At 38.8% G+C, this 23,635-nt stretch overlaps 1 protein-coding gene across 5 annotated transcripts in view; it reads left to right on the top strand.

The window, feature by feature from the left end:
* The window catches only part of HELZ (helicase with zinc finger), an 86,447-nt gene that overhangs the window by 40,339 nt on the left and 22,473 nt on the right, over window positions 1–23,635 (top strand). For 4 of the 5 annotated variants that reach the window (XM_054644887.2, XM_054644889.2, XM_077188438.1 and 1 more), the window contains 9 exons: window positions 809–1,142; window positions 4,923–5,053; window positions 7,317–7,496; window positions 7,976–8,080; window positions 14,597–14,775; window positions 16,333–16,451; window positions 17,852–17,997; window positions 20,413–20,560; window positions 22,872–23,055. In XM_054644887.2, the coding sequence (XP_054500862.1) occupies window positions 809–1,142; window positions 4,923–5,053; window positions 7,317–7,496; window positions 7,976–8,080; window positions 14,597–14,775; window positions 16,333–16,451; window positions 17,852–17,997; window positions 20,413–20,560; window positions 22,872–23,055 (1,526 nt within the window). The remainder of the gene's footprint in view (window positions 1–808; window positions 1,143–4,922; window positions 5,054–7,316; window positions 7,497–7,975; window positions 8,081–14,596; window positions 14,776–16,332; window positions 16,452–17,851; window positions 17,998–20,412; window positions 20,561–22,871; window positions 23,056–23,635) is intronic. The other variant, XM_077188436.1, reaches the window with a different exon arrangement.

Raw genomic sequence — 23,635 nt, forward strand, 5'->3', positions numbered from 1 at the left:
CTATTATCAGACTTTTTTTCCCCTTTGTTCTTTTTAAAACCAGGTTGAAGCAATCTGTTTAAAAAAACCCAACACACTAGGAAGAGATTACTTTTTATTGGTGAGGGGTCAATAAAATGTGCTAATAAGTCACTTTAATGTGTTGTGCATGTGACTTCTCTAAAATGAAAACTGCAAAGGTTGAATTTGTTACATCTCTGATTACAGGAGGAAGCTGCTGCTGATAGGAATTCTGTGGATAGATGGTTTATAGGGCTGAGCCTGTGTTGCCATTCCCTCATTTCAAATAAAATGATATCATTTTAATGCCTACAGTCTGATTTGTTTGAAAGCATTTTGATCAATCCCTCTGAATTATAGGTGTAATACCATGTACTTTTTAAGATGGAGATTGCCCTCTTTGGTGTGCAGCCTGGAAGAGGCACATGGCATAAATAGGAATCTTGCTCTGTTCTTTGCCTTGCATACCCACCATGAGATTACAGACTGTTTAAATAGAAATTTTACTGCTTTGGGACATGTATTTCATTCACTGTAGGCTTTTATTGGTATCTAGTATTTGTTTCTCTCTTGTGAGGGTTCTTTTTTTAAACTTCATAGATGTTGATTCTTTTAAATATGTACTTTATAGGCTACAGTCAAAGGAAAAAGTGTGGATATTTGATAGCTGCATCCTTACAAAAGGCCAGTTTGACTGTACTTGTCCATACATAAAAATTAATTAATGAAGTGAATCTTCACCCTGAACGCTTGAAATTTCAGAACCTGAGAGCATTTTTGTGCACTGACTCGATGCTTTCTCACTTAGGTTCAACATAAAAGTGCAATTGCAGATTGTAGCAAGCTTCATGCTCACTGGTGTTTCTGGAGGTGCAAAGTATGCCCAAAATGGACAACTTTTTGGCCGCTTTAAGCTCACTGAGACCCTCTCTGAAGACACCTTGGCTGGACGGCTGGTGATGACCAAAGTCAATGCTGTTTATTTATTGCCTGTCACTAAAGAAAAGTCAGCACAGACCCAAGGAACCAAAGAGAAGGTTTATGAAGCAGCTATTGAGGAGAAAACAAAGGATTATATCTTCCTGAGGGTATCCAGGGAATGCTGTGAGGAGCTGAATCTTCGGGCAGATTGTGAAATGCAGGTAGGTCTGCCTGGAGGTGGTTGTGCTGTCAGAACTCTCTGCCTTCTGTTTGTTTTGCCTCCTTGACTGATCTGCTTACCAAACAGAAATAACCTCAGATTAAGGTCACTGGAATTGCCTGGAATGAATGCATTTTCACCCAAGGTTTATCTCATCCCGTTTGTTTTGTTTTGGGGAAACATATGCAAGAATCTTAATGTCTTAATTTAACATGGATAATTGGTCTGGGAAGATTTATGTCATTCTGAGCTCTTGGTTTTGTGTTTGTTTTCTTAAAACAATAATTAAACTTACTAATTGATTGTATTTGAAACTTGACTGGAATGCAAAATGAGCTGGGGCTTCAGGAACTGGCTAATTTTTCCTTGAGTGTCTTAATAATCTTTGCCCAAGGCAGCAGATCTATTCTGCATTAGAAATTGGGTCCTAAAGTTGTTTGTAAAATCATTTAGTACTTTATATGTGTATCACTGAACTGATGGTCAGATTCTTCAAGCATTACCTATATTTGAATGATTTTTAATTATGGGGAATTTTTTATGACTATTATTAACTGAAATTTTGGAAAGCAATCCTCAGTTTAGAACTGGGGAGGTTGTAATTTGGACGTGCAGAGTTTTTGTTAAAGTGCTGGAGGTTTTGCTGTTCTCTTCAGTAGAGCTGGTATTCCCTATGTGATTCTTAAACACTGATAAAACTGCTTTGATTTCTGTGGATTTTGGACAAGTTGGGTAGTTTCTTTCCTTTCTCTTTTCCTTATAATTAGTCTCAGAAACTTGGTGGTGCCTTGTTTACCTGCTGTTCTGGCTTAACTATAATAAATACACAATTCTGCTTTTATCAGGTAAACCATTCATAAAGGTGGGGTGGAGTGAGCTTCAGAGCACCCTGGCTGCTGCCACTCTTTTATTTTTGCAGTGGTTCCTCTGTTCTCTGTCCTGCTCTGTGAACCTGGCAATGGAGTAACTTCCTTTCCCACTGATTTCTGATTGTGGAATGTATATTAAAGCAGGTTACATGCCTCTCCTTCCCAGATGGCCTCATTCAGTGCTCTGCAACAGCAAATAGAACTATTTGATTCCATCTAAGCAGCATTAAAAGCAAAACAAAACCCAAGCTGTTAAGAAAGTGGTGAATGCAGGTAGATAATAGGAGGTATTTAATGCCAGGCACCTTGCTTGGACTCCCAGAAGGGGCTGTTTAAGTGTCACCCAGATGAGCATCACAGCTTTTCTGCATTTAAATTACCCTTGTCAGGCTGTGTGGTTTCCTGTCAGCCTTGGGGCTGCCTGGGCAAGGATATTTTCCTTGGATGGATCAAACCAGGAGTTTGGGAGCATTGCCATTTGAGTCTTTGCCAAACATCTGCAGGTTGTGCTTGGGGACAAATCAGTGCTGGGGAGGGATGGGCAGGACAGAGCTGGGGAGCAGCTCCAGGTGCCCATGGGCAGGATGAGCTGTGCTGTCCCTGCTGAGAAGTGCCAGCCCTGCTGTGCAGAATGGGGCTGGCTGGCACTAATTGCACAGGGTGGAAAAAGAATTCTTGAATTTTCATGTGTCCTATTGAAAAAAAGTTTTCCTGGCAGCTCCAAACACCTCTGTGAGCTCCACGCTTAACGCTGTCAGATTTGTTGCTGCCCTTGTCTTCAGACTTATGGTTGTACATCTTGCTGTAAAATGTGGTAGTCAAGATGAATATTTAATGTCTCTATATCTGCCAGAGATGGAAAGTTAATGGCTACACTCTGCAGGGATACAAGCAAACATTGTTTATTTACAGCAAAGCTAGTGTTGATTTTACATGCTACATAATGATATGAATGCTGTAATACTGAAATAAGAGTAGGAAAAAGAAAATGCTAATTTACAAAGCCTTTTGAAGGAGATGATCTGCAAGTAGTAAACATTACTGGTACACCAGAGTGATCCCTGTGGTGAGAAAGGGGCTTTGTAGGCAGATAAAGGAGTGCAGGTACAACAAGTAGTTAAATCTAGATGGATAAATTATTCCTCTGTATGGGAAATTCTGCTCTGTAGGAGAAGGCTCCTGAGAGGTGTTTATATGGCTTTGAAAGAGAAGTGATCACTTTTCTTTTCCTTCTTTCTGTCCTTCCTTTTTAACTGTCAAGGATTCTTAAGATTTTTATATAAAAGTTGTCAAAAAAGATAATTGTAACAATATATTCTAGTATTGCTTTGTGTTTGTTGACCTTTCTGGTTGGTAGCACTAATTACCATGAGATTCAAGTGTGATTGAGTAAGAATGGGCTAACATCAGATCAGTGAGTGCTAGAGGAGAAAATGAGTAGATCTGGGGCCAGGTTGTTGCTGTGGGCATGGGGGGACATTTGCAATGACTGCCACCTCCATGGCTTTCCTCTGGGCTCACCCAGGGGCTGCACCTTCAGCTGGGATGCTGCTGATGGACCAGGTGCAGCTCATCTTTGCTCTGGGTCTCTTCTCATCTCCTGCTTGCCAGGACAGAACCAGCTTCTGGCAGGTGGTTGTGGAATCTCTCACTACAGATGCCCATAGAAATTGTTAAATAATTGATATTTCCAGGTAAATCAGGGGTGCTTTTCCAGACAGGCTGCAGTGATTTGGCTGCTGTTGGTAACGTGTTCACACTCATTGTAAATCTCAGAAAGAGACTTATTTACTCCTATTTAATCAAAAATGCTTATTAGATTTGTAGCACAGTAATTACATAACTATATAGTGACAGCAGTGCTTTGGAAATAAACCTAAAAATGTGTGTTAGTCTCATGGAGTTCTTCAGCAGCTTTTGGTGGTTTTATGCAGGTTTTTATTAGTGCAGATCTGTGTCAAATTTTGTCTAAAGGCTTCTGTTGTGAACGTGGAGTTCTTCAGCATAATACTGTGATCAGATTCATTTGTTTCTGGAGAGATTAATTACTGCAAATTTAAATCTGTGTAAATGATAATCTGAGCGAACTGTTTTTATGAATAATTTCCCCAGGAGCTGCTTTTATCCCTTGTTCAAATTTAGAATGTATTTTTCTCTTTACCCTTTCAGTGTGTGTGTGTATGTGTCACCTACTTTCAGTATCCATTGTTCCATTCTGAATTGAATCAGGAATGTTAAGTGCTCTGTGTGATGTTTCTGGCTTTGCACCAGAATTTATGTTGGCAGTATCTTTTATTTACTAGCATTGAAACACCTGTAATTGAGAGAACAAAACCAAGAATGTATTGGTAAGCAGCTAATTGTTAGAAATTAACTTTTGGAGAGTCCTAATAATTGAACAAAGATGACAAGTTATGCTATTCCAGAGTGTTTGACTAGAAATAATATTTGGAGTTTATCTTTGCTGATTTATATCATCTGTTGATACGTAAAATTTCTGGCCTGACATTTTCTTGAGGTTGTTCTTACAATAAGAGATGAAAGCTTACATTTGTAAAAACAATGTTTTAGGACAATAATATTTTTCAGGACTATTTTTTATATTTAAAAAAAAACCCCAAGAATGCTTTCCCTTTAATTTTTTCTGAAAGTACAGTGGAATCTAATCTTAAAAGTCAAACAACAAAATTAAATTAGAGAAAGTGTTGTATTTATCTTTGATTCTAAATAACAACAAAAAAAAACAAGTTAATTTTATCACAGATCTTTGGATTAAATGCTGTTTGCTGTTTTCTTCTGAGAGCCAGTGGTGTGCAGGAAGATAAAAATGTATCATGAACAGCAAAGTCTAATGAGCATTTTTGGAATGAATCCTTTTTATTCACCTCTCTGTTTCTTGGTTTGCTGTGCAGGTTGAGCTTCAGTTCCAGTTGAACCGGTTACCCCTCTGTGAAATGCATTATGCCTTGGACAGGATTAAGGACAACAGCATTTTGTTTCCAGATGTCAGCATGACTCCCACCATACCCTGGAGTCCCAACAGGTACACAAACACTTTGAAATCAAAGGTTGGGTGGGGATGCAGCTCTGAATTTCTCAGAGCAGATGGCTGAAACCTGTCCTGAACAGGAAACAAGCTGTGCTCCTCATTAGTGCTCAGGGGTTCTGAGGAGGGAGGGAAACTGTGCTGAATAAAACAAGAGGAATGATCCTGCCAGGGCCAGAGCACACTGAGGGGTTTTCCCTGGCTTTGGAGGCATCACAGTTGTACTGTGGGTGCAGAGGACAAACCTGCTGCTGTTCATTTCTGTGCTGCCATCCTCCTCTGAAAAGATTATACTTTATAGGAGTGGCAGTGCCAGTTCCAGGAGTGTCCCCAGTGTCCTGGTTCCAAGGGCTGATCCATCAGTCCTTGTTGAGCCCACATCTGGACATATCCCACAGGGTGTGGTTGTGGAAGGTGTGGCAATGGCTCCTAAAGAAGCAGCCCAGAGACTCTTTCTATACACATCTCACAGTTTCCTTTATGAAATGATAAACCCCTGTGTTATATAAACACTCCTAAAGAAACTTAAGGCTGATGCAGTGGAAATAGTTTGTCTGGAAGAGGAAGCTTAGGGAGGAGAAATGTGAGGCTGTGTGGCTCAGGGAGTATGGTCAGTATTCTTGCTCTTGGTCAAAGAGGCAAGAGCTTTCTGTGCTGGGAGAGCAGGGAAATGAGAGGAATGTGGAACTGATGGTCTGCACAGCCTGGGAGGAGCCCTGTGGGGTCTTGGAGGTGAGAATCAGGAGTGGGATTGTGATGCAGGAGAAGTCAGGAGATAGCCCAGACATTGAAAGGACAGTGATCACTGAGACAGTGAGTATTGGATGACAAAAAACACTGAAAAATTTGTAGTTTGTCTCTGGAACTGTAAGAACAGATCCAGTACAAGGGTGGGATCAGTGTTCTGGGTGGGATGATCACTGTGTGCATCAGAGCTTTGACAGCACTGAGAGGAAGAAGGGAATAGGTTCTGTTCAGAGTTACATTACAAAGCTGATGGGGGTCAGTGACAATCTGTTCACTGACTTAATTAGCTTCTGAGTGAATCTTACAAGGAAATAGTGTTTAAGAATAGTTTGGAAGTAAGCAGTGATTTCAATAAAAAGTAGACAAGTCAAGTAGGATAGAACTTCTGTCTTCTCTGTACATATAGTTGCATGTTGGTATAATGTTTTATATTTTTTGTATACATAAATAAAATATGTAATGATTATAGTTCAGTTTAAATCAGTTCCATCTGGTGGCTTGATTTGTCCTTCTTTAAGAATCAAGCTGACTCCAAACTGCCTTTCCTGTTTTTCCTCTATGTCTGTTTTATGTCCCTGTTCCTTTCCTGTTTCTTAGTCTCTTGCCAGCTTGTTGTTCATAGGCATCTTTAAAGTTAAAATTCAGTCAATTCCCTCTTGATCTTGCTCCCTGTTGCTAACTACTTCTGAGCAGAAACTTTCCCAGTCTGTAAGAAGTGTGGTGCTTGTAACCAAAGCAGATCACATTACTAAAGTATGGCCATATGTGCAGCAGTGACAGGTGTTTTTTACTATGCATGTCTGCTTTTAAATCTGTCTGTGGGAATATTAAAAACTCTGTCTAGAAATCTTTAACTTCTTATGCTCATTGGAATTTTCTGAAAGCATCTTCCTCCCAGTGCTGGCATCACTGGCTGCTTACAACAAAAATCCTTTTTATAGACTGCTTTCCCATTAGAGGTATGTGCTCTGATGATCTTAAAAAAAAAAAGTGAAGAGAAGTCTGTCGTTGATTGGTAGCCAGTAGTTTTTAAATTTGATTTTAGATAACTTCTGTCAAGCCCTGGGGTTGTGTAACTGGTTACTTTTAGAGTTAACAGTGTAAATGCTGCAGGGAAAAAACATAACTAATGGAACTATTATTTGCATGATAACAGTAGAAAAATCATTGTAGGTTTACCTGCTTTTGTTACCAGGGAATGGGGCAGTGTCCTTCTTCTAAAATGTGTGCTCTGCAGGTTAACTGTTGTTAGGTGGGATGATGTAAATTGAGAATAGGTTGAAGCCCCACTCCACAACTGATTTATTGCAAATAGCAAATTTTTCTGATTACAGCATGTGATCGTTTTGCTAGATCTGTTGATTTGTTTCACGTGCCTCAGCGCCACAATCCACACAGCAGCTCTGTAAAAGCTCTTCCATTTCTTTAACGCTTTTGAAATCATCCCTGGTTGAATTCCTGCCTGGCAGTGGATGCTGGGAGCTGTTTGTAACCTCGGTGGCTCTTTGCACAGGCAATGGGATGAGCAGTTGGACCCTCGGCTGAACGCGAAGCAGAAAGAGGCTGTTCTGGCTATCACCACCCCCCTCTCCATCCAGCTGCCTCCTGTTCTTATCATCGGTCCCTATGGGACAGGAAAAACCTTCACTCTGGCTCAGGCAGTCAAGCACATCCTCCAGCAGCAGGACACCAGGTGAGAGGGGGCACTGAGCACACAAGATGGGGTTTTTTTGGCTAAAATTCAAGTCAAAGGTAGAAATACAGAATTTCCACCCGGCTTAGAAACCAACAAACCCAAGCAATCCTTCATTGTTTGGGATGATAAAGTAATTTTATAATCTTGGCCTGTGTTTGCCATTTAGAACAAAACTAATTAAAGTGGAAGTTATGTAGAATAGCTGTGATTTGCTCAGCATGGGAAGTTTTGCAGCATGGTAGATAACAAAAGCTGGGCTTTAAAATCAAGTCTAGATTAATAATTAAAAAATGATTATTGAAAACCTGTTTGATAACTGAAGGGTTTGAGCTGAGGGCTGAATCATGGGAAGTACAGTAGGTCCATGAAGAGGAATGTGCAGGAAGATGGCCACTGTTTCCTTTTTTTTGTATTCTACTGCTTTGAATTGTTTTCTGTTTCTTCATTGCTTTTTTATTTGCATCCATTTATTCCAGCAGGATTCTCATTTGCACCCATTCTAATAGTGCTGCTGATCTCTACATAAAGGATTATTTACATCCATATGTAGAAGCAGGCAATCCCCAGGCAAGACCTCTCAGGTATTTTTTTAAGGCTTATTATATATCTGTGAAATACTATTCTTAAGAAAAGGTGTCTATAAAAAAAGGTTAAAGAACTTCTAAAAATAAAAAATAAAAGCATATTGGCCTTACCAGCAGTGCATTTAAAAACAGCCTAAAAGGAATATGAAATATTGTAACATAATTTTTGGTCATTTGTTAAATAAAAATAAAGACATCCTTTTTTAAGCTTTTATTATTCTGTTGATAAATGTGTCTTTCCTAGAAGCAAACTTTTGATACACTCCTCTAAAAGCTATTACGATAAAATAAAATGGATTTTAGTTGTGTTTTAATTTTTGAAAAATTTGACTCACAATTACAAGGCTAATTTGGAAATGGGCTCCCCACCTGACTTCTTGGAGAAACATTTTGATGTCATAGGAGAAATGTGTGAAAGTAGTTTGGCCTCTTCTGATAAATCAGTGTGATTATTTATATATTGAAATGTACTTACGTAATGTGTGTTGGGGAAATTGGTTTAGGAAAAAACAAAAAGAAGCAGAATCTCAAGAGCAAGGAGGGCAAGCTTGCATGGAAATAGTTAAGGAGGATTTATTTATGGGCATAAATCTGCTCCTGGGAACGTTTTGCCCAGTAATCACAATGTATACTTTCTACTGCTAACTTGGTATATATGTATTTTAAATTATGGGCATCATTTCTAAATGCCAGTGGGTGAGTTTATAATATTACTAAGAAAAGGACTCTGTGTTTACTTGCTAGCTATTAAAAGCTATCCTGGACGTATATTTTATGCAATGGCAGTAAAGCCAATGAAGTTATGTGAAAAGGCTGCATTTGCAACAGGTGTAAATTCTCTTAGGTCTGTTGGCTTTGGTTGCCATGTGACATTTTACAGACACTGAGGGTCTGGCCAAGGGAAGGAAGGCAGTGTTGGATTTTAAAAGATGTCTTTGATCTGGTTGTGTTTTAACACAGATTGTCTTAAGGTGATTTGTAAAGCACCTTGGGATGAAAAACTTCATGGAGTCTTAATTTTCTGAAGGGAAAAAATGTGTGTAATAGACCCTTTTGGAATATTGAAGTGTGATTTAACAGTGTTTTTTAACAGTGCAAGGAGTTAAATACAGTTTTATTGTTGCCACGTCGTTGCTGCCTTGTTTTCAACTGTGTAGTCCAGTCTCAGAATTATGAAAAACATAAAAAGTGGTATTTTTCTTTTGGTTAAAATTTATTTGGATATTTGCTAAGAGAATCACAGAATGTAACTTAAAAGTCGCTGAATGTTTGAATTCAAATTTCATTGTTGTAGTACTTATTATAAACAGAAAGTGCTGCTATAGTGTGATGCTGTTCAAATAGTCAGGACACCTCTATTAAAAATTGAAGTTCAAGAAAATGGAGGCACCTCTGGAGTTGTGTATATATGTTAATGGATCCACAAGTATGTATGGTTCAAATAAAAAATCTGACAGATAATGTTGTTTGAGCACAAAGTGCATTAACCTGCTCTGGCAGGAGTTAAAGGTCAATTTTTCTGAATCTGAACTGGAGGTGTGTGAGACTCCCAGTTCAAAATTATTTCTGGATGTACCTCCCTTATTGACTGTTGTAAAGGTGTATTTTCAAATTAAAATCATTACTGTTAGATTAAACAGGGGGATCTGAGCCTCTGCAGCATTTAAAAGGAAACATCAAGTGGAGTGGAAGCAGTGAATTATTCAAGGTAGATGTGCTGCTTGCAGAGTTCATTGTGTTTCTAAATAACTGAACACTGCTGTAGATTTTATCCCTTATTTGCTCTACAAGTGATGAGTTGGCTTAGTGGGGAGCAACACAATATTTTATAATATTTATGTTGTTTTTAAAGAAGGAAAGCTAAATTATTTAACATTTTGTACTGAAAACCATGTAGATCTTTCCGTGGGTAAGATGTACATTAAATAAATTATCCTGTCAGTGATGTGACATAAAAGTTTGAAAAGTAGAGTTTGTGGAGCTTTTTGTTTAAATATCAAGTTATAAATTTGTATTATCTCTTAATAAAATAGCTTCCTATGCCCTTTGGAAAATACAGAGAGAACAGTGAGAATTTATGTTAAATCTAAATTCTGCACCTAAATGAAATACCAGCAAAGCCTGAAGGCCAAATTCTCATAGTCCTGATGCCCATAAACAAATTATTACCCAGAAAAAAACCTGTACCCCTGGGTTTGATTAGATGAGTCAACTGTGTTAGGGGCACAGTCCAAAATCTGCCTTTTACTGGAGAAGCTTGACACTGAAACAATTTCATATACTCACATAAATGAATGCAGAAATGTTTCTGAAGGAATGAAACCAAACCCAAGCTACAGCTGGGATGGGAGGAGAGAGCCTGGGTTAAGGGCTTCTGTTTGATGGTAAGCCACCTGATTTTTAGTGTGCAGGAGCAGCCAGGCACCTTTAGATGGTGAGTCAGAGCTGTAAGAGGGAGTAATTGGCTCCTGATTTGTATTTTCTTTCACTCCCTGGATATGCCTGTCTCCATCAGCTGCTGGAACCTTCTGGAGGTGGCTGCTGAGGCAGGAGAATTCAGATTATCACCCTCTCCTAAAGACTCCAGCAAGCAGATAGCAGCAATTCCAATGTATTCTGCTGGGCAGTGGTTGAGGTATTATTATAATATGAATTCACTGTTATTTTGCTTGCATATTTCAGATTCAGTTGTTTCCATACACTGGAATACTAAGGGAAAAGGAAAGAGGTTGATTCAGCCTTTATCTGTATATTGAGTATTTTTATTTATTCCTAAGCATGGTCTTGCTTAGGAATAAATAAAACTAATATCTTCAGTTCAGCAGTGTCAAAAAATAAGTTAGTTCTGTTAAAAATATCTCACTGAAACCCCTTCAGTTCATTTTTTTACTACTTTGAGCATAACATTCATGTGTAAATTCTGCATATATCCTGGAACCAGGTACCTTTAGTATGTGGCTGCTAGCTAAGAATTATCCAGGTTATAAAAAATAATCCATAGGAGCCAGAGTTGAATTAGAAAAGAAAGTAACAGCAACCCAGACCAAGAACCCCCAGCAGGTTTTAAAATTCCATTGCCCCCTTTTCCAAATGAGTTCTTGTACTGAAAATGGAATTAATTCATCTTACCAAACGTTAGTTTGGAAAATAAATTACTCTTCTGCCAATGACTTTTTTGTTGAAACTCTAGCTTCCATCTAAAAGGAAAAAGGGATTAAAAAATGAGAACTTTCAAGTTGTAGGACAGGTTTTTCACATTTTCTGCATCTCAAGGAAATGTTTGTTTGTGAGAATGAGCCTCTCTCTGGAGATGGATCTAAAGAAATGGAAGAGGGAAATCACAGGTGCTTTTAAAGTTTCCTTTAGGCTTCTTGGGACTTGTTAGATTTATATTTTTTAGTGGTCTCTTAACAGAGACATGAAATTACCCTGCTAGATTGCTTTCCCTCTGAGTTTTTGTGCTCTTTTTACTTGAGGGATTTCAGGTGAGAAGTGCCAGCACCAAAGCTGAGGAGGTGGGATGTATCCCAGCAAGGTTTATTGGAGTGCAGAGTCCTGGCCTTTCTGTTCTGGACTGAGAGGAGTCAAGTTCAGAACAGGGAAAAGAAATTTTGAAAACTGAAGTTTATTCCTCATTGTTGTAAGGAGTCACCAGAAGAAGTCACTGTCGTAGGACAGGAGTGCAAATTAAACTTTTCAGCCTTCCTCAGAGGTTCTGACTCCAGACTCCCCCTTTATTACATTTTAGAAGTGTATTTTAAGTGGCTTAGAAGCAATCCCAGCCTGGAACTACTTGATTTGACTAACACTTAGTTGAAATAGTTGGGGAAAATTTCTTTTGTGCTGCCATGGCAGGGAAGGTGCTGGAAGCACAGGCAGGTCAGCTGCCAGCTCCTTGCATTGCCCATTGTCTGGAGATGCACAGAAATTGAGGCTTCTGTTGTAGATACCCAGATGCCACACTTAGAAAATAAATTTCCAAAGGAAATGCAGATTCCTTGCATGTTAACCAAGCATTAAATACAGTGGATATATTCAGTGCCTTTGCAGAAGATTGAGTCCCTATCTATAATCTGGGATTTCCATTTTGAGGCAATGCTCCATGTATGTGCCAGTAATTTCACTGCCTGTGGTTTGGGTAGACCTTACCCTGCAAGGTTTTCATTTCTCCAGAATTAAAGCCTTGATATGAGGCACATGATGGGAATAAATCTCTCTTGTAAGCTGTGGTTGGGTTTGGGTTCTGTGCAAAGAACAAATTGGTACAAAGTGGATGCAGCCTTTTCCCAAATAATAATAAAATGTGTTGTGGGTACTAATGAGTGTTTTGATTAGTAGCTCCCTGACTCTGCTCATGCAGGGTTAAGACTAAACATTTTTGAAGTTTAGTCTTTTGTTAATCAGGAGTTAAGGCCATGTTGCAGGGTGAAATGTTATGATTTGTGTTAAGCTGGTAAACCCCATTTTTGTAATTGGTTCTTCCAACTTTGAGAAAAAAACCTCACCTAATAATGAAATTATGGGTGATTTTATTAGCCCAAGTTGCACCTGAGAGAGAAAGTCCTTGTTCAGTGAATCTTAACTTCTCTCATGACATTTTCGAAGTAGTCACATCTGTCAGGTGTTTTTATGCCAGTGGTGAATAATAGCTCTGGGATACCTATTTGATCTCACATCAAAATAAAAGAAATTAATGGGTAAGCAGCAATGCAGTTTGAAATGCTGTCAGCCAATCTGTGAGTCACCCACAGTTGAATTTTTGTAATAAAAGACAGTGCATGGTATAATAATGTCTAATAACCATAATATTTTGCATTTCAATAGCACCTTTCATCCAAGAATCTCAAAGTGCTTTACAAACATAAACTCCCAATAAACTCAGTAATGCTCACAGTACTCCTGTGAGATGATGGGTAAGTATAACCTCAGTTAAGGTTGGGAAAGTGAAGCACAAAAGCTGAGGATAAAACAGCTGGGATAAGTGGAGCAGGGGTTATCTTGCTCCCTTGTTGTAGCTGTTAGGCCATGACTTGGTGCAATAACAGTTTATCAAATAAAGCTCATCCCTTTGATAGCTGAGAAGAAATAAATATGAGGGGTAACATTAGAAGCCTCTTGTTCTGAGAATGACTCAGGGGTGTGGGGGTTGTTCCTGCTCTGAACCCAGATTTACCTGGAGTTACCTTTGGTCTCCAGTGCGGATTTGCCTTGGTTGTGTTGTCAAATCAAAAGTCCTTCAGGGTACTGAGGTGCCTTTGAGTTTCATTTTGTCCAAAATGGGCAATGTATCTTCACAAACCAGATCTATTCTAGTGCTGGTACTCGTTTCTCTCACATCACATGGAGCTCAGCTGTAATTTTCAGACGTGGGTGGACATGTGATATCCAGAGTCCAGCCAGTGCAATCATGCTCTGCAATTAGCTGCATAATTACACATTTCCAAACACTTTATTAATGATTTGGGATTTGAACTATGGGTGCAGGAGAAATAAAATAATGAATAGATAAACTGAACAGCATTAAATCCTATATTTAGAACTGAAATTATTTTAATTAATTTCATCTTTGGAAATTAAATTTAGGCTTTAATTTCTGTACAATAATTGTAGTTTAAAGGTTCTACTTCAGATTTATAGTTCTTGATAGAGATTATGGTGGTGAGGAACACCTGATGGAGGTGTCACAAGGCACCTTTATCCAGCTCCTTGCAGGATGTGTTCACTCTGTGGAGTTACCTGTACCCTGTGTTCTGGGGCACAGCCTTTGTGTCTTCTGTGTTTCTCTTCCATGTAGCCAAACTGGCTGTAACAGGTCATCCCTTCCTGAGAAAAATTCAGCACTGATGCCATGGGATGGTGGTTCAAATGACCTGATGTGTCATGGAAGGGTGTCTGAAATCCAGTCAATGTCCTTATATTTTAGACTCCAGCCAATCTTCTGGCACTGTTTTCCCCTTCTTTTATCCAGAGTATCACAGTTATGGCCCTGTATGATATAAAGAAGAATCCACCTCATGTTTGGTTTGTAGAATTCAGACAACACATGGGATGGGTGGGAGGAACAGCAGCATTTGAATGTATTTTATATATCAGCTGCAGTGGCTAAGATGGGCAGACCACTGTCATTCCATACTCTGGGCTATAGTGCTATAGTTCCATTTCAGGTCAGCAAATATTTATTAAAAATGAGTTTATTGTAAGTTTAAAATTAAATAGGCGTTGATGTGAGGATCACAGGACATAAATATTTGAAGAATTTACAGATGTCTATATGTGAAATTAAACCTGCTAACTGTTCATATAAAACCTGCTAACTGTTCATATATGTAAAACTGCACTGCAATTATAGAAAGTGAATCCAAAACATTTTAGCATGTAATTCTGCATAGTTGTGCCATTTTGCTTCTTGAAGATGATACCTCTTTTTCAGAAAACAGAATATTTGTTTGAAATATTTGAAATATTAGGCAGTGTTCAAAGCTGATGGAAAATAAACCCCTTTTTCTTTCCTAGGGTATATTTCCGAAATCGCTGGGTAAAGACTGTTCACCCAGTTGTGCATCAGTACTGTTTGATTTCAAGCACACATTCCACCTTTCAGATGCCACAGAAAGAAGACATTCTTAAGCAACGAGTAGTAGTTGTTACTTTAAACACATCACAGTATCTGTGTCAGCTGGATCTTGAACCAGGTAAGATAATTTCCAGACAGGAAGAGTCCATGCTTAAGAAATATCTCCCTCTTGCCACTGTTGGTTCCCTACCCAATTTCTTGGAACTGTTAAAAAATAAAGTAAACAATGATAATCTTAAAATGCTTGTTTGTTTTTTTATGAATAAATGTTTATTACAAAGCTGTAAACTGCTGGCATTCTAATTAACCTTTTGCTTGTTTTTTTTTTTTTCCCTTCTTAAAAAAAATTAAATAAAGAAGCAGTACTATCTATGATTTGGTATTTCTGACATCCAAGAGGGAAAATTCTGTTTGAGATTCTGACTTTGAATATTATGCTCATTAAGGTCATTACTCAGTGGAGCATGTAAGCATAAATAACAGAGAGCTTTTTCCCCTTGTTTTGTGAATTGTTTAGCTTTGCAAGCAACTCCCACACATACAAACCCTGTCTTTGTTAACATGATACATTTAGGGTTGTTTTCTAAACTGAAAGATATTAGACTGATTTTTTGGGGCAGAGGCTGCTTAGGGTTTATTATTTTCCTCATCTCCAAATTAAATCCATCTGCTTTTTGGAGAATATGGAATTTCTTTACATGAGTTGTTAGGATTAGTTTTTTATGGCTACATTTAAGCATTTGTTGCAACAGAGAAAACTAATATGGAATTTATGGTAAATATTTTTGGATCTTTAGATAGAAATAGCTGCTTTGTTTGGCAGCAGGCTGTGTACAGTCATGCCATAGCAATGTCTGTGCAGCTGTATGAAATTCATATTTTCCAAAGAAAATTGCTGCATTTTTATGTATGTAATCTGAATTGGATGGTGCACCAAGTCCTCTAATGCTTTGTTTTAAACCTTAATATATCACAGACATCAATGTATAAAACCACTTCTGTACCTATCCTGAGTTTAGATTTCATAAAGTACAAGTCTACAGTGGCCAAGTTTCTTTTCAAGCACATTTCTCCAGTGCATAGATTCCCACCAAACTTTTGGTCCAATATTATCACAAGATTGAATTTAAATTTTCCTTCAACTTCTGTTCCTTTTTTCCTCCCCCAACATTCCTTTAAGCCCATAACCAGCAAAGTGCTCAGGTATGTGTGCAATTTTAATGGGAAATTTAGTATACAAAATAATTACTAGGACTCGAGTACATGAGGAATTCCTTGTCACTGTCCAACGCTCTTCAAGTCTCATGGTGGCAAAATAACTTTCAGATTTGAGAAACTTTTTGAGGGATGGTCTGCCAAGAGATATTTCCTCTTGGGGTAAGGAGGGTTCAGATAAAACATGTGTTTAATTTCGTGTGTATCACAGAAAGAGGCAGACCTGGGGGCTCCTGCTGATGTCACTGGCCACCAGGTGACCACTGTTGGTCCTTTGATGGGTGTGAAAATTGTGTGGTTTTCAGTAGCTGCTAGAAATTAATTTGTGTAAGCCATACTTTTTTTAAATTCTAGTTTTGGTTACTATCAGAATACAGAATGTTAAGTTCAAGTTCTTGTTTTCAATATTCATTTTATCAAATTTCAAGTTTCATTTATTTGTGATATCTGTGTTTTACAGGGTTTTTTACACACATTCTGTTAGATGAAGCTGCTCAAGCTATGGAGTGTGAAACGATTATGCCTCTAGCATTAGCTAATAAAAACACAAGAATTGTCTTGGCTGGAGACCATATGCAGGTAAGAGCTGTGCAATTGTTGAGTATGGAGTGCATATGTATAATATTTGTATTTATCTATTTAAGTCATTTATGTGCACCAAATCATAGAATAGATGGGGAAGCCAAGGAGAATTCCAGGGATGTTATTTAAGATATGAGGTTATTTATTACAGTCAGAAGTTTATGACTGCTATTCCCTGCTGATTTTCAAAAGAATTCAAGAATATGGAGAATTTGGATTGAGAGAACTTTTAAGTTTTTATTAGAAGCATCTAATCTGGTGAAGATTTGAACAAGTGAGAAATAGGAAACTGAAATTAGCCAGTGCTTTTCTGTTGCTGCAAAGTGCCTGGGAGCTGCTTGGTTTGGAGAGTCTCAAACACTGATTCTGCCTGTCATTTTTCAGCCTGTAGGCATGAGAAAGCATGCTTGGAAAAGTCAGCTTTACTTGCTTTATTGATTTAGGCCAGATTTATTTGTTTTTATAGATTTGCCTTTAATTCTCCTTGCATCTCACAGTAACAGTAGGGTGGATGTGTGCTTTGGTACAGTAACAAACTCAGAGTGGTGTTGCCACCTATAATTTATTACTGCTGGATAATTTCAATGATATTAATAATGCCAAGTAGTGGGGTAGTGCTTTTTAAATACTACTCTGAAAATGCTTTTCAAGAGCTCAGAATTCTTACTTCAGGCTTGATCTCATCAGCCCAGCTGTGTGGATGAATTCCTCCCAGGGCCTGTGTGTCTCAGGCTGCTCTGTAGATCAGGGTCCTACAGAAGATCCTCTATCAGGTGTCCAGTATTTAAATTACAAAAACTAATAGGTAGCTGAATCATATGAATTCAGAATGACAAAATGGATTGGTTTAATTTCTACACTTGGAAATTGTATTTTAACAATCTAATTTTCATCTTCTTTGGTTCTATTTTTCCTGCTGTAGTAGATGTTGGTTTTATTGTTAAACAAGCCCAGTAGGAGTTTAGTGTAACAGTAAATAGGTCACTGGGTTTTTGTTTTTTTCAACAACATTTCTATTTAAGTTTTTAAATGGTACTAAAATTTCTTTGTTTTCTGATTTGTACTATTTGTGGTAATAACTGAATTGTAGAAGTGGTTGTCAGAATAATGGTGTAATGTCATTCTAACAGTTGGGAGTGTTAAACTTAAATAGAAGGGTTCTTTGCATAGTTATTGAGTATTTTATTGTTCCTTTAAGACCATGCTGGTCTTTTGTTACTTTTCTGGGAGGCAGGAGCATTTCTTTGGAATAACCATGGTCTGTGTCTTCCAGCGATGAACGTCCAGTGAAAGGGAGGTTTCACTTTTGGGTTGATGCAAATACATATGTTGGGAGCGTGAAATTCCGAGTCCACCCATTTAGTTACATTTTCTTTGTGTGTGTGTGTCTATTACAGCTCAGTCCTTTTGTCTACAGTGAATTTGCCAGGGAGAGAAACCTCCACGTTTCCTTGCTCGACCGGCTCTACGAGCACTACCCTGCCGAGTTCCCGTGCAGGATCCTGCTCTGTGAGAACTATCGCTCCCATGAAGCAATCATCAAGTAGGTGTGAACTTTTTCACTCTATCACCTGCTTCTCCTGACTGCTGCCAGTGAACAAAAGAGCCAAGCACAGCTGAAGTGTTTCTGGCATGAAATCTTACTTGGTTCAAAGTTAATTAGTAATTCTGTGTGGTCGTTTGGACTCCTTAGAGCAGCTGCCAGGGCTGTGGGACAGAGCCCTCATTCAGGTTGGGCTTGCACACTAAACCAAAGAAGAGCCAACTTTCCCTTTTTAACCACCCAGCAGTTTATTATATAGGCTCTGTGCTCCTTTGAACCATTTCAGAATTTTAGATGTACTGGGGATGATTATCTTGGAATGGTAAGCTGTGGGCAATGTAAGAAACATATGGATATCCAACTGTGAATGGAAAAAATAGGTCAAATTTTGAGCATGTTTCTTTACTGTTGACATCTTTTATTACTTCTTTCAAGACACATTAATCAGTGGGTTTGCATTTTTATGCTATGATAAACTAATGGCTGCCAGTGTAATGAGCTCATCCATGAGCTGTGCTGGAAAGAATAAGTGCAATCATGGGGAAAAATGCTAAAGTTTAAATCCTGGCTCAAATATGTACTGAGGAATATTATGTTGGTATCCAGTCATACTAATTAGGTTATCGCTGTGTTCAAAGCAAAAGCAGAAATATTTAAGTGCTTTGGGGAATCAAAAGTGAGAATGTAAAATATTTTTTTACATAGCTTGATCTGTCTTCACTTTATGGACTTTGTAGTTATAGGCAGAGTGCTGCTTAATTTCTTACCCATATTTTGAGTTTCTGAGTTTGAAATGAGAGAACATCTGTAAAGGAAGGGATCATTTCAGCTTTTCTTTGGATGACATGGATCACTTCCATGTCATTTACCTCAGAAAGATCATGAAAATTCACTTCAGCAGCTGGAGTTCAGACAGGGAGTTCCAAGAAAGAACCACGTTGTTGAACGCTGAGATGAGGGTGCAGAAACACCACTGGGGCTGGTTGGCTCTCTGCTCAAAGTCCAGGGTGCCCAATTGCACTGGGAAGTGTTGCTGTGGGAGGTGAAACCAGCTGAGCACTCTCATGGTGGTCCCTTTAGGAGATGTCTCAAGTCTCCTTTTTGTGTATTGTGGAATTTCCCCTGACAAATGGGACCATGACACTTAGGACAGAAGTGTAGGAAGATGAAGGGCTCATTAATCATCTCTACCTCACTGAAGCAGAGACACCATGAGAAATAGAGGAAAGAAGGAGCCATTAGTTCAGCCTGACTTTGGAGCTGTAATTGGAAAAAACAGCCCATACAGAAAAGTTTTGTTGTTTAATTAGATCTCATTACTGAAAGTTAATGTGCAGAAGAGATGGTCAGTTTTGCCCCCTGGCTGCTGTGGAGTGACTGCTGCAGCCTAACCCAGAGAGGAGCCCAATGTTCTTCAGGGCTGTCCAGGCTAAGGCAGTTCAGATCAGGGTGGGCTGCAGTGCTTTGGTGGTGCTTTGGTAGCAGAAAAGTTTCTGTGGCTTTTGCATGAGCAGCTGTTTCCATCTCAAGCTGCAGTAGCTGGAATCCTGGAAGAACTGGATGGACCCACCAGCTACACAGCCTCCTGCTTTGGTTGTCTTCATGTCAGGCTCTGCTCAGGTTCCTGCAGCCTCTGAGTGATATCCAAAGAAGATTAAGGTTGGAGGCTGAGCATTGAAAGTGAGATGATCCCAAAATCCACTCATTACTGGAAGCCAGTGCATTAATTTAGCTCTGCTGTGCAATAACATTTACAACACTCTGCAGCCTCTCCTTGCTGCCTTTTTATCTCGTTCCATTCAGGTTGCCTTCTTCCCTCCTGCTTTTCACCATGAAGTAGTTCTTGCCTCATTTCTTTTTCAGTCAGGGGAACTCTGTTCTGGTTGTGTTTCTGGTCTCCAGCAACACAGATCAGCCTGGAGTAGAAGTCACAGCAGAAAAGCTTGGTTGACAGCTGAGCACTTGGCCTGCGTCGTGCTCAGTGCCCACGAAATCTGTAGTAAATTTATCTTCCAAGTTCAATAACTCTTAACTGACATGAGCAAGCTCATTGTCCAGCCTGGGGAATAACCAGTGCCAGACAGCAAGTGTTCTTTTTGCCCAGTTTCCAGCCATCAGAACTTCTGAGTGAAACATCAGTGAGAATGTTCATAACTTTGTTGAGCTTTAGATGAGAGGAGAAAACAGCCTTTGTAGAAAAAGTGTTGGAGAAGCATATTTTAGTGCCTTCTGCTGTGTCTGTAGAAGGGAAATATCAGTTCAGAGAAATCATTTGAAGAGGCTGAATAGTAATCAGTGGTTCTGTTTTCCTTATGAAGTATTTTGTGGTTGCATATTTCATCAGGGAGATTTGCATATTTTATCAGTGAGCTCATGTGTAGACTCCACATTTTCCCCTGTTTTGCCTTGTTACAGTTACACATCTGAACTTTTCTATGAAGGCAAATTGATGGCAAGTGGAAAGCAGCCAGCACACAAAGATTTCTACCCTTTGACTTTCTTCACAGCACGTGGAGAAGATGTGCAAGAAAAAAATAGTACAGCTTTTTACAATAATGCAGAGGTAACTCTTCTTTGCTTTTACTGTTGATTGTTTTTTTAAAGCTCCACTTCCCCAAATTTACTGGTTTATGCTCAGTGTGGGTGGAAGACATAAATTGTCCTCTACTAGGAGAGTGGAACATGGAGTTTGCTAAACATGATGTAATGAAAATTGCAATTGTAGTAAACATTTCCACTAATTTACCTTCTTTTTTTTCTCTGCAAATTATAAGCTGCATCTCATTCTCCCAGGCTCATTCTTCAGGAGAGAAGATTTGTCTTTCCTGATAATTTATGTGACATTCTGATAGATGTATCTTAGCAACTGAGAGTAACTGCAATTTGAAGTAAAACTTAGATTTCTTTGACTGTTGTAGAAATGTTCCCACTCAGATAAGAGTCCTCAGGAGTAACATTTCACATTTCCTTTAATATGTTTAGGATCAGTGTCTAAATGATAATGTGCAGATGAGATTCTTTTAGGTGAGAATTTATTCTCTATCTGTTTGTTTCACGTAGATTTATTGGTATTCTTCAAAAATTACTTTCATTCTCATTCCTTCCCTTGTGTTTAGAAGAACCAAACAAGCCAAGCCCACAAAAACAAACACATGCAGCAGCACCCACCTCCCACCTTCTGCCTTGATAATGCTTTTCATAGTGGAAGATGCCTTTTTCCAGTCACCTCCAGTTAGGGAGAGAGGGAAAATCAAAGAAATAGCAGTGATTTTCATAAGCTTAGGAGGCATTTCTGGGTAGTGCTTGTTATGAACACTGCAGAACTGCCTGTTTCCCCTTGTTGATCATGGTGGGGTTCCTCTGCTGCACAATTTGAAACCTGTTTGTTGTTGTTGTGCTGCACTTGTTAAACATTCTTTGCTGCATTCAAATATCTTCTGAAATAAGAAGCTCCAGTGACTTCTGGACACCTGACTGCTTTCATTAATCTACTTGGATTGCTTTGCCATTTAAAACAAAGTTGTAAAGGACCTAAAAATATCTTCAGTGGCCAAGTAACTGTCTGAAAACTGTGAGTCATTAATGGCCACAGGCAGAAATGAAGGACAACGGCTCCTTAAACACCAGCAGGAAAAACTGGAATTAGATGATGAGGGAGATTTTTTCTGTTTGACCCTTAATGGATGTTTGCATTGGGGCATCTTGTGGTTCATTGATGCCTATATTAAGAATTATTCTGGGAAATGCACTTTCCCTTGTCGGTCTTCATTTTAAAATTTCCCTGTGTGGTAATAATTCTATATACATACCTAGAAGCTATATCCTTTCAGAGAATCTTGCCAAAATACCTACAATAGATCCTTATTTTTGTGCTATGGTTTTTATAGATATCAAAGTTTATTCTAATAGCTTTTGTCAGCAGAGCTGGCTTTTAAATGCAAGGATTGATGTCACAAAAACATTCAGGACTTGCTTAAAAACACTCCCATATTTTCACTATCCTCTGAAATTGCCAAAAATGAACTATTTGTGACTTTTTAAGGATTAACAGATTTTTTTTTCTTCTTTAAGAGGCTGAGCCTGCATTTGAGATGCTGTAGGAAAACACCACCATGAATTATCGTGCTTTAAATAGCTGGAGAAATATTTATTGAATGTAAATTAAAAAAAAAAAAAAAAAAAAACCAAAAAAGAAAAGGAGTCACAAACCTTGTGTAAGGTTCCTCAGAAATGCCTTGTGCAGTGCAGTACCTGAGCTGCTCTGGCAGGAGGTTACTTGGAGGCTGTCTCCTCACAGGGGGAGGTTTTCAGGTGTTAATACACATTACTCTTCTCAGGTAGCACATTTCATAATATTTCACAGAGAGGAACTAGCAGTTGATGAATTATCTGAAACTCCCAATGGTATCCTTTGGAATGGGAGGTCATTGTGCTCTCCTATACAGATGCTGTGTCTGGAGTTATCAGACATGATAAAATGACATACATCAAATACAGAATACAAATTAAATTACAGCAATTTGGGCAGTACATTTACTTACAGAAATAAGCTGAAGTATGGCAAGAAAGGTCTAAGTGCACTTGACATTTTTGTAAGAACCTAAAAATTAAAATTAGGATTAATAATGTAATTTTGAAGTTCGTAATTTTAACTGAGAAAACTTAATTCAAGCTAAAAAAGGGTGCTGTACAGTGAATACATTGTTTTACTCCAGGATACTTTAGAGCATCCCTGTAGGATGCAGTAGTATCATTGCTTGTGCAACACTGTGTCATGTCAGTGTCTCAAAGCCTTAAAGCTCAAATTCCCTTTCCATATCAAAGAGCGCTGCTCAGTGGGACACAACTGTTCAGAATGCTGCCTTTTCCCCCAGGTGTTTGAAGTGGTGGAGCGTGTGGAGGAGCTGAGGAGGAAGTGGCCAGTGGCCTGGGGCAAGCTGGACGATGGCAGCATCGGGGTGGTGACCCCGTACGCTGACCAGGTGTTCCGCATCCGCGCCGAGCTGCGCAAGAAGCGCCTGTCCGACGTCAGCGTGGAGAGGGTGCTCAACGTGCAGGGTGAGCACTGGGCTGGCCGAGGGGAAATGGGCCTGCTGCTGTCATAACTTCATAAAATTACCCTGGAGCTTGCTAAAATTGCCCTAAAGCCACGGGAGCAAAAGGAGAGCTGTGGTGCAGGTGTTGCTCCAGCACTGACCATCAGCTCGATGGGTGTGAGATTTGAGATTGATCTCATTTATCTCAGTGGATGTGAGACTTATCTTTTCTCAAAAAGATATCTTTATCTTTTCTCAGAATTAAGTTCAGCCTCGCTTAAAAAATAAGTTGAGTGAAAATTGTGGAAACCAATAGGATTTTAACAGAATTTTAATGTTTATAACAAACTGATAGGTTTTAGAGTTCCAAATACAAATGGAACAGAGCTTTAGCCTCAAAATGTTTTACTGATTATCTTTTCCATCTGTGGAATCTTTACTGATTTCTTTTCCATCTGTGGAATAAACTGCAAGGAGTCTAAAAATTTAGGTGTTTCTTCCTGAAATCACATTGATAACAAGGATTTTGTGTAGGCATAGCCTGTTGCTAGGTTGCACTTCTAGTCAGTAATAAACAAAGGCAGATGATAAAGTAACTGAGT

The sequence above is a fragment of the Agelaius phoeniceus genome, chromosome 19, assembly GCF_051311805.1.
Source record: "Agelaius phoeniceus isolate bAgePho1 chromosome 19, bAgePho1.hap1, whole genome shotgun sequence".
Taxonomy (NCBI): domain Eukaryota; kingdom Metazoa; phylum Chordata; class Aves; order Passeriformes; family Icteridae; genus Agelaius; species Agelaius phoeniceus.